This window comes from Drosophila miranda, chromosome XR (assembly GCF_003369915.1).
Source record: "Drosophila miranda strain MSH22 chromosome XR, D.miranda_PacBio2.1, whole genome shotgun sequence".
Taxonomy (NCBI): Eukaryota; Metazoa; Arthropoda; class Insecta; order Diptera; family Drosophilidae; genus Drosophila; species Drosophila miranda.
Genome location: NC_046674.1, coordinates 829,071 through 838,208, shown reverse-complemented (window position 1 = coordinate 838,208; position 9,138 = coordinate 829,071). Strand labels below are relative to the sequence as shown.

Sequence of the window (9,138 nt, the reverse complement as noted above, 5' to 3'; positions counted from 1 at the left end):
CTTAAAGCTCCATCGTGTAGGGTACTTATACATTCTGCAGCCAAAGGTTGATGGTATTTTTCGTTCTTTTTGGACAGCTGCTGCCTGGTGGTCGCTGGGGCAGTGGCTTGGCGTCAATCTGGCCAACAACTCTGGTGGCATTAGTCAGCGCCGCTGGCCAGCCCCAAAGGCCACAACAATTCAATTCGCGATAAGGAATTATGCATAATTCTATTCAATTTACAGTTTGACACTCCACTGGATCTGATGGAAGGGAGCTCGTCATCCGTCGAAGCATCGAGGCGCTGGATTGGGGACTGGGGACTGGGGACTGGGGACTGGGGACTGGCTGGCCCCTGGGGCTGCCTGGGACTTATGACCCACCGTCGGCTTCTGCGGCAGCGATTGGCTTTCGATCAAATGTCAGGAGCAACAACTGAAAATGCAACTGCAGCCGCACCTCGGCTTGGCCATTGTCATCGCCATTGTTTGCCCCAAAGGTGGAGCTGTAGCCGAAGCTGGAGCTGTCATTAGGCCAACATATGGCCAGGGTATGGGTATTGCAGCCGCCTTTTGCACCTTTTGGTCAACACTCCCCTCCCCCATGACCAAGCCGCAATGGGCGGGTGACGTGACGCAGCTGAAATCAATGCTGGATGGGGACCCCAGCCCCAGCCCCAGCCCCAGCCCCAACTCCCATTCGGACTCTGGCAGCTGCTGAGTGACTTCCGCCAGCTGATGTGGCCTCCCAGGTTCCACCAGTCCCCCAGTTCCACAATCCGACAATCCCACCATCTAGCTGGTCTTTCTATGCGCTTCCGATTTAACCACCTGACTCAAACCCCTTGCTTTGCTCTGGTGCACTGGAAAAAACTCGCACCTGATGCTGGGGAGGGATTTTGGAAAGTTGAAAAATAATCTTCTTTTTTTCGTGATTATTTATTTGGCAAAGGGATATTTATTCTTACGCATGGCCATAGAGCCCACCGAGGAGCTCTTCCGCATTACGCGCGATGCCCCGAAATACAGATTTGAAGAGCTACTCCGTCGATCCGTAGTACATACAAATGGATATCTCTAATCGAACTTTAAAGATCGGATCGCTATGGAAACATCGCATAACATTTGATATTAAATAATATATGGGAATTGTAAGGGGAACCCAAAACCTCCTCCTTAGCGCCTATCTCTTCCTCTCTCTTGTTTTTCTGTCAGTGTAGTCTGACTTCACCTGGCTACCACCTTCCCCTTACTTTTTACGCCGACTTTGACTTCGGCTTGGTTTCGATTTCCTAATTCGCATGGGGCATACTCTCGCCCAACCATGCCACCCCCCCCTCCCCACACCCCTCCCCCCAGCCAGCTGGCTGCTTCAATTACACAAAAGTCATGCGGTTCCCCATAGGAACCCACTCCCCTCTCCCCTCTCCCCGCTCCCCTCTCCCCTGCTCTGCTGTGAGACCCGGGAAACCCACGAAAGTTGCTGAGCCGTGTCCGCTTTTCTGCTGTTTTCTGCTGGCGTTGGTGTCTGACTTTGTTTTAGTTTTTGTTGCTCCGCTGCCGCTGCCGCTGCCGCTGCCACTGCCGTTTGCTTTTGCCTTTGCTATGCCTTTGCTTTGCTTTGCTTTGCCGGCTGTTTAGCGAAACAGGTGCGTTTTGCGTTTTGCAGGTGTTTCCCAAAAGCCACCACCACCATCGCCGCCGCCGCCACCGCCGCCGCTAAAAGCCATGGCAGCACCGCACCGCACCGCACCCCACACCTGCCCCCCGCCACTGCCGCTGCCCCGTTGTTGTTGCGGACTGTTTAGTAGTTACGCTTTACCGCTAGTTACACAAATTGCCATCAAGTATTGCAGCAGCGCCTGCCCCTGCCCCAGCCCCAGCCCCAGCCACAGCCCCTGCCCTGCACCTACCCCCCCTCTGTCAAGCAGCGGCGCCAGTTGCTCATGCGCATTGTATTTCGTGTGAAAATCACAATTAAATGCGATTTTTATGCGCACCCCTCGCCAAGAGCCGGCATTGCCAGAGTCGATTGTGGCTTAGCTTTCATTTTGGAGACTCTACCGTGGAGCTCACACTAAGGCACACTGAAAGAAAGAGCCCACATCATCTCTCAAGAGAAAGGGGACCTATATAGGACACCTATACGCTTCTATGCCCTGATTTTTGGTAGATTGATAGATAATGTGTACTTCAATAAATACAGCAAAACTCAGTTACATATCTCAGGAATTGAGAGCACTACGTCGTTATTTTCCGAAGGATATCCAAGGATATATGCGAACGATACTTGTCCATTTTCAGATCAAGCTTTATTTTGATCCTTCATTAATTGGCAACGATGATTTTTTACAGTGTGGAGACTGCATCTGTGAGGAATTGCACTTCGGGTCGGCGCTCGTATTCGGCTTCGGCTGGGCATTCGGCTGGGCTCAGCTGTCAGCTGCGTTGTTGGAAATGTCAGCTTGACAATTATTATGTCAAAATTTTCCGGCACGGCCATTGGAAGTCTCGCAACGGAGTTTGCCCGCGCAGCTGTTGACTGCTACACGAGTTTTTATGGTAATTCAAGTTTCACTGATTTCTCGTCTCTCCAGCGGCAGGCAGGCAGCCAGGCAGCCAGGCAGGCAGTCCGCACCCAAAAAGCAACAAAGTGCTTGAGTGAAAACCGAGCAGGGGGGCTGGCCGGGCCGTGGCGCAGCGCGGCGCGGTGGGGCGGGGCTCCAACGGAGAGTGCGGGACGGGACCAAGGTGCGCGCGCTAATTGCGCGTGGGGCCAGCCAGGCCTGGCCATTGGCTATGTCGAATCCGGGCGACTCTCCCCGATCTGGGAGCTCTGCAAACAATTAGCGCATTCCATTGTCGTGCCCCGAGTCCGAGTCCGAGTCGGAGTCGGAGATCGTTGGCCCCCAGAACGGGCGGTGAACGCAATATGTGTGTGTCCCCCATGGACCCCCATAGACAATGCATGGGAACACTCTAGTTTTTCTTTTCAATTTTTTGTTCGGTTTAATTTGAGATTTCGTTTTGTGTTACCGTATAAGCACCCTTGCCTCAAAAAGGGGTACTTTAGTTTTTCATTAAAAAGGGGAAAACATGGGGCATTACCACCCTTTAAAAAATAGTATTTTTTTTAAGATTTGAAATTTATATCTAGGACTTCTAGGACACTAGGAACTTTCTTCAATCAAAAAGCTTCTACACCATCTCTAAAATTCCTCTAAATCCTAAAGAATCCTTCAATGGCAATGTGATTTTTTTAAATATTTTCTTAGAAGGACCTTTCTTCCCCCCCCCCCCCCCCCCCCCCCCCTCCATTTTTGCAGAGCATCCAAGGCTGTGCCAAACCTCGGAAAAGCAGACCATAGCTATTTAGCTTTTCTGTTGCTGTAGCCAGGGGTCCAATCTGAATTGACATTTGAATGGGGCGACTGGCACCGAGCGACTCCGGGGCTGGCAACCCGAGACTAGTTGCAATTGCCAATTGGTCATTGCATTGTAGCGGCAATCATTAACGCTAATAGGCACACAGATATCTGTGGGTCTGGGGCTCTCTAGCTCTGGATCCAGAGAGAGAGAGAGAAAGATCCGAGTAGTGGGATGCAGCTGCGGGCAAAACCCAAAACCAAATCCACACCCGGAATAGATCGGTCGGTCGATCGGTCGAGCGGTCGAGCGGTCAACTGTCGCCCGAAAAACTCTGTTTCTCAACGGTAATTCGCACACGTGCAACTGGTGTGTAGCAACTGGCGGCCCTTAGGGCTACCTGCCTCTAACGATCCCACGCGATCTGCTCCGCTCCGCTCTGGTCCGCTTTGTCAGGCTGCGTGAGAAAACTCGTTCGTCTGGGCGAGTCTGCCCCAGGGGCATTATCATCCCCGGCATTGTGGCATTCGTTGCACTTGTTTGCATGGGAAATGGTTTTTCCCCAGAGTTTTCCCAGGTAGTTTCTGGAACAGAACAGAACAGAACAGAGCCCATCCCACCCTCCGAGAGACGCAGTGAAGAAAATTTCAACAATTTGTAATAATTTTTTCCATTTTGCAATTTATTAAGAGCTAAAAATTGTAGTTTTTCTTCATGTTTTTTGTGTTTTGTTTTTGTTTTGTTTTGTTTTTAATCATTCTTTTTTAAGATATATGTATATTTTTTCGCATTCGTTTGATCCAAGGTTTTCTCTCGCCTTTCAATCATGATAGAGCTTACCGAAAAATGAGAACAACAAAAAGTGTAATCAGAGTCTGAGTTCGTTTTCGTTTTCGGATCATAAATCATAATTCAAAATCGCATAATTATGCTAAAAAAAACACTTTGTACAAAGTATGCTACAGATCACAGAACATATATTTATATTTATATATATATATATTTATAGTATTTCTTTTTAGTATATATATATATATATGCGGTAATTATTATAATGCAATTATTCGTTAAGTCAATAAACAAAAAAAAAGGAGGAAAACGTTTGAAAATATGAGGTTTGCGTGTGTTTGAGTGAAAATTAGTGTTGGTCCGCCCAACGTTAACACTAAATCTGATATAAATTAATGAAATCTGAATGTGTGTGTGTCTGTGTGTGTGTTTCGTGTGTGTGTGTGTGTGTGTGGGCTGAGTGGGTTGTTGTTGTTGTTCTTGTTGAAGCTAATCAATAATAGGAAGAATTATATCATTCGTTTGATTTTAGTTTTAAAATTAATAGGAAAATCATTCATTGAAATTATAATTAAATTTTATGCCCCGTTTTGTTGGTTCCATTTTAATGCATTCATTTGCATTTCATTTATTTAGGTTTGCTTTCTCGATTTCATTTTATTTCGATTTAATATTATTTAGTTGTATTGCTGATCTCTGTGTTTGCTTTGCATTAGTAACATTTTCTTTTTTGTATTGTTTAAGCCAAAAGAAAAAAAAAAACTAAAATTAGGAAAACATAAAAAATTGTTCAATCAATTTTTAAGCAAGGGTTAAAGAGGGGAAAAAATTAAATTGTTTAAAGCTTTGCCAAGTTTTTTCTTTCTTTCTTCTTTCTCATCATCGTCCCGCTAATAGTTAGTGTTTAATTAATAATTATAATTATAATGCCCTAATGCTAGGTGTGTGGTTATATTCTTCCCTTACGTTCTTCCTTTCTATCTGCTATATGTGTGTGAAATGCCTGAGCCGCTCTGCCCCTCTCTCTCACACTCTTTTCCACTGCGTGAGAGAGCGGGAGCAGGACAGCTGTTGGAGAGTTTACATTTACGTTATTCTTAGATGCGTGCTTGGTTATATGTGGAGATCTCTTCACACGAAGGTTGCTGCGAGTGGCGTTGACTGTACTTGCACTGTGGCGCTAATTACACTCGGTATATCGGTACTGATTATGCATTTAGTTAATAATTGTTTATAGGTTCCATAGGTTCTTCTCCCTTTGGCTGCTGCTTAGTCAGCCTGCTGCTTACGACTGCCTGCTGTCTTTCTCCGCTTCGTTCGCTTGCTGCAATGACAGGGTGGAGATGGAGAGGGGAAGAAACACAAATTAGTTTTCCATTTACAATCATTTAAATATAATAATTTGTTATAATAGTAATATTTCCCAATCACACATTATTCATTGCCCCCTAATTCCACTAATCATTGATTTCCCCATTCCACTGATGTTTTTGTTCAACCCACTGTAGATCTGCCTGCTCTCTCGCTCTCTCTCTCTCTCTCTCTCTGTCTTATCATCAATTGATCTGTCGATGTGAGGGGCGGACAGACAGACAGGCGATGCCTAGGGGGTGGAGAGGAGGGAACTGAAGAGGCGCCAAGAACATCAAACGGAGCTGTCACACATGCTTGTTTGTGTCTCTCTATCCTCCTATCCTCCTTTCCTCCTTTACCGTTCTACTGTTCTCCTTGTTACTGTTGTTGGATTGACCGCAGCACTGGGTGAGTGAGGGCAAAGGCAGGATCACTCGACGGGGGGGGAGGGGGGGCACCACAATGTAGAAAGCGACGGACCGAATGGCGGCGTCTGGCGCACAGCTGCGCGGCGCGAAAACGTACAAAAAAAGAAACAGCAAGAACAACAACAACAACAACCACAGCAGCAGCCCACAGAGAGAGAACATTTTGAACACGTGCATTTCTTTTTACAGTTCTCTTGAGGCTCTGTCTGTACGTGTGTGTGTGTGTGTGTGTTGGTGTGTGCGTGTTTTCGAAAGAATTTTCGTAGTTGTTGTTGGTTTTGTTTGGATGGTGACACATCAAACGCTTTGTATGTGGGGCGTTTAGGTTGGGTCCCGCCGCCCCACCGTCCCTGTCGCAAGATGCAGATGTTTTTTCGCAAGAAATCAGCAGTCTTACGCACTCGATACTCAATGGGAGAAACGGAGTGAGAGAGAGAGAGAGAGGGAGCGACAGAGACCACCGCAAAGGCCGCCTTTGGAGAGATCTTGGAAATCATCATTTTCAATGGATAATTAATCAAAAGTTAACAACTTTTTGGGGCCACCCGAAAGGCAGCTTCGATCTGGCGAACATTTGTTAAAATTTCATTGAAAAAGTATTGGGTTTTTGGTTTTGGTTTTTGTTTTGTTTTTCTTTATCAAGCAAAAATCGTTGTATATTCAACCTGTTTCGTAGGTTTTTTAACAAATTTTTTGCCAGCATCATTAATAACAACAAAGCGAAGAAGAGAAACAAAGGCAGACGGCCAAAAAAGAGCGCTAATGAAGTAAGAAAAAGCAACAACAGTAATATCAAGGTGGAGACGAAGACAGAGACCGAGACAGAGACAGAGACAGATGATTCCCCCAATTTCAAATTCCGTTTTCAAGCTGGCCTGTGCGTATGTATGAGAGAGTACATATGCACACACACATACACACACGCACACATATATATGTATATATACATATATGCATGAGTATGTGAAATAAATTTAAGTATCTGCAGGTGTTCATTTAAAACACATCACACAAACAACAAACAGAGGAAAAAAGGCCGCGAGAAAGAAAAAAAATTAACAGCTACGTATAGGCAACACAAAAGAAAGAAACGGAGGATGGCGACACAACAACAGCCGCAGAAACACACTAAGAGAGAGAGCAAAAAAAAAACAAAAAAAAAACACTCGTGTGAAATGCCTACATGGGAAAAAACTCAATCATTCACACACAGACTATGAAAATATCCCAATTTTTGTAAGATTCCCCAGTTGCGTTGATGCAACATCGGTTTCTTTCAGTGCATGGAATTTGGATGAAGTTCCCGTCGCCTTGGAATTAACATTAAAGAAATGTCGCTCAGGCAAATGTAAATTTTTCGGCTTGTCCTTCCACGCACAAAAACAGAGACAGAGGCAGAGACAGACACGCATGACAATTGACAATTGACAATTTCCTGATGAATGAGGTCACTCAAACGAATCACTCAATTCTGCACTCGCCCCACACATGCCATACTATACATAAAACTCATTCTTACCGTTGCTAAACTGTTGGAGAGTTGCTGCTGCTGTTGTATCTGCTGCTGCTGCTGCTGACCCGGCGCCAGAAGCGTGTTGGGGCTCTGGCGATCGCTGAGCGGGAGACGGGCGGCGGGACTAGAGATTTTGGCCAGCTGCTGCTCGGCGGCCAGACGCTGGGAGAGCAGATCATCGGCATCGGCCTCCAAATCGGCCTCGTCGTCCTCCATGTGGTGCATCTCATCCTCGCTGTCATCTTCCATGTTTGCTGCGGCGGTCAGCGCAGCCGCCGCATCGAAGTTGTTCATCTCGGGATGCGTCTCCAGCTCCGTTTGGAGGTCGCAGATATAGTCGATCACGTGCTGGATGATCTCCAGCTTGGAGAGCTTGCGGTTCTTGGGCATGAATGGCACCAGATCCTTCAGCTTGGAGAGATACATCTTCATCTCGGCGTTCTCGCCGTCGCCGCGGTGAGGTGGGTGGCGCGCAATGCGTCCATTGGGGCTGATGCCCGGCATGCCGGAGGCACCTGTTTGGCAGACGGCCGTCAGGGACTTCATTTTGGAGATGATGGCTTTACGCTCCTTGAGTAGAATTTTGGCGGATTTTACACGGTCGTACCGGTTACGGGTTACGGGCGAGGTTGGATAAGTTGGGATTGAGATGCGTTTTTGGTTGTTTTGCGAGTTTTGTTGCGTGTTTTTTTGGTATTTTGCACGAACTTCACTTTTCTTTTCTTCGCACTTTTCGAACGGCCAACAGAAAAAAAACACTTTAATCCAGCGTGCCTAGTAGTGTATGACTTATCAAAATCAATTTGAGTTTTCAAAATCACAAGTCAATTTCGCTGCTCTTTTACTGTTTTCTGTGATTCTTTGCTTCACTTGAGCGGTGAAAATTTTTTGAACGAATGAACTTGCCGTGGGGCGGCAAGGCCTTTTCTATCAAAAACGCTCGCCATGCTGCTGGTCGGGCGAGCACATGTTGCTGGAAAAAATGTTGCTGGCATGCTAAGAAAAGGTATGGCACACGGGCGAAACGGCCCAAAAATATCCAGCGCATGCAACGTAAAATCCACCCCAAAACTTGACATGCCATGATTCTTTACAGGGCTTGTAAACAGTCAGAGCATATTGTTGAGTGAGGTGTGTTGCGTGGGTTCTAGAAATGTTGCTGAACATTTTTTGACTGTGGTCCATACCTTTGCATGTTCAGTCACTATGTCGAAAAAGAGAGAAAAAGAGAGGGGAGAGCTAAATTTTGCGTTTCAATATGAGCTTCGGCTGACTTCGGGAGACTTCGGGTCTACTTCGGGATTGTGAGAGAGAGAGAACTGTTTTTATTAGCCGTGGAGAGCTTAGGAGGGGTAATACTGTGAGAGATTATTGGATTCTATATAAATAAATGGTGGAAGATGATATTTAGTCTGGAGGAGAAGGAAGAGTGTAGATTCAAAGGGTTTGTAGAGTGATGTCGTGCGGAGAGTATTATAGTTTGGAGGTCTACAAAAGAAGTTCCTGCCGAGGTTTGCTGTGAGAAGGTTTTGTGGAACAGTGCAGATACCGTGAAATTCAGTTTATTCTACACTTAAGGGAGATATTGTTATTTATTTTAATATATAGTAATATGGTATAGTATATTCTGTGAAATTGAGATTCTTTAGAATAGACAAGGAAGAACAGTAATATCTCTAATAGCATCCATTCCACAAAAACCGTATTTAC

At 45.9% G+C, this 9,138-nt stretch overlaps 1 protein-coding gene across 1 annotated transcript; it reads right to left on the bottom strand.

Moving 5' to 3' along the window:
• Nucleotides 1-4,006: 4,006 nt before the first annotated feature.
• On the bottom strand, nucleotides 4,007-8,346 carry LOC108152527 (protein extra-macrochaetae). Its single transcript, XM_017281927.2, has 2 exons — nucleotides 7,435-8,346; nucleotides 4,007-5,458 (listed from the first exon to the last, which is right to left on the bottom strand). The coding sequence occupies exons 1-2, from the start codon at nucleotides 7,972-7,974 to the stop codon at nucleotides 5,420-5,422; spliced, it is 579 nt and encodes a 192-aa protein (XP_017137416.1). The 5' UTR covers nucleotides 7,975-8,346; the 3' UTR covers nucleotides 4,007-5,419.
• Between the last annotated feature and the right edge of the window lie 792 nt (nucleotides 8,347-9,138).

Bases quoted from the DNA above. Each gene is read 5' to 3' on its own strand.
- LOC108152527 (XM_017281927.2), bottom strand. From the start codon at position 7,974: ATGAAGTCCCTGACGGCCGTCTGCCAAACAGGTGCCTCCGGCATGCCG. The intron at 5,459-7,434 runs GTAAGAATGAGT...CTGTCATTGCAG, and splicing joins TCTCCAACAGTTTAGCAACG to CAAGCGAACGAAGCGGAGAA.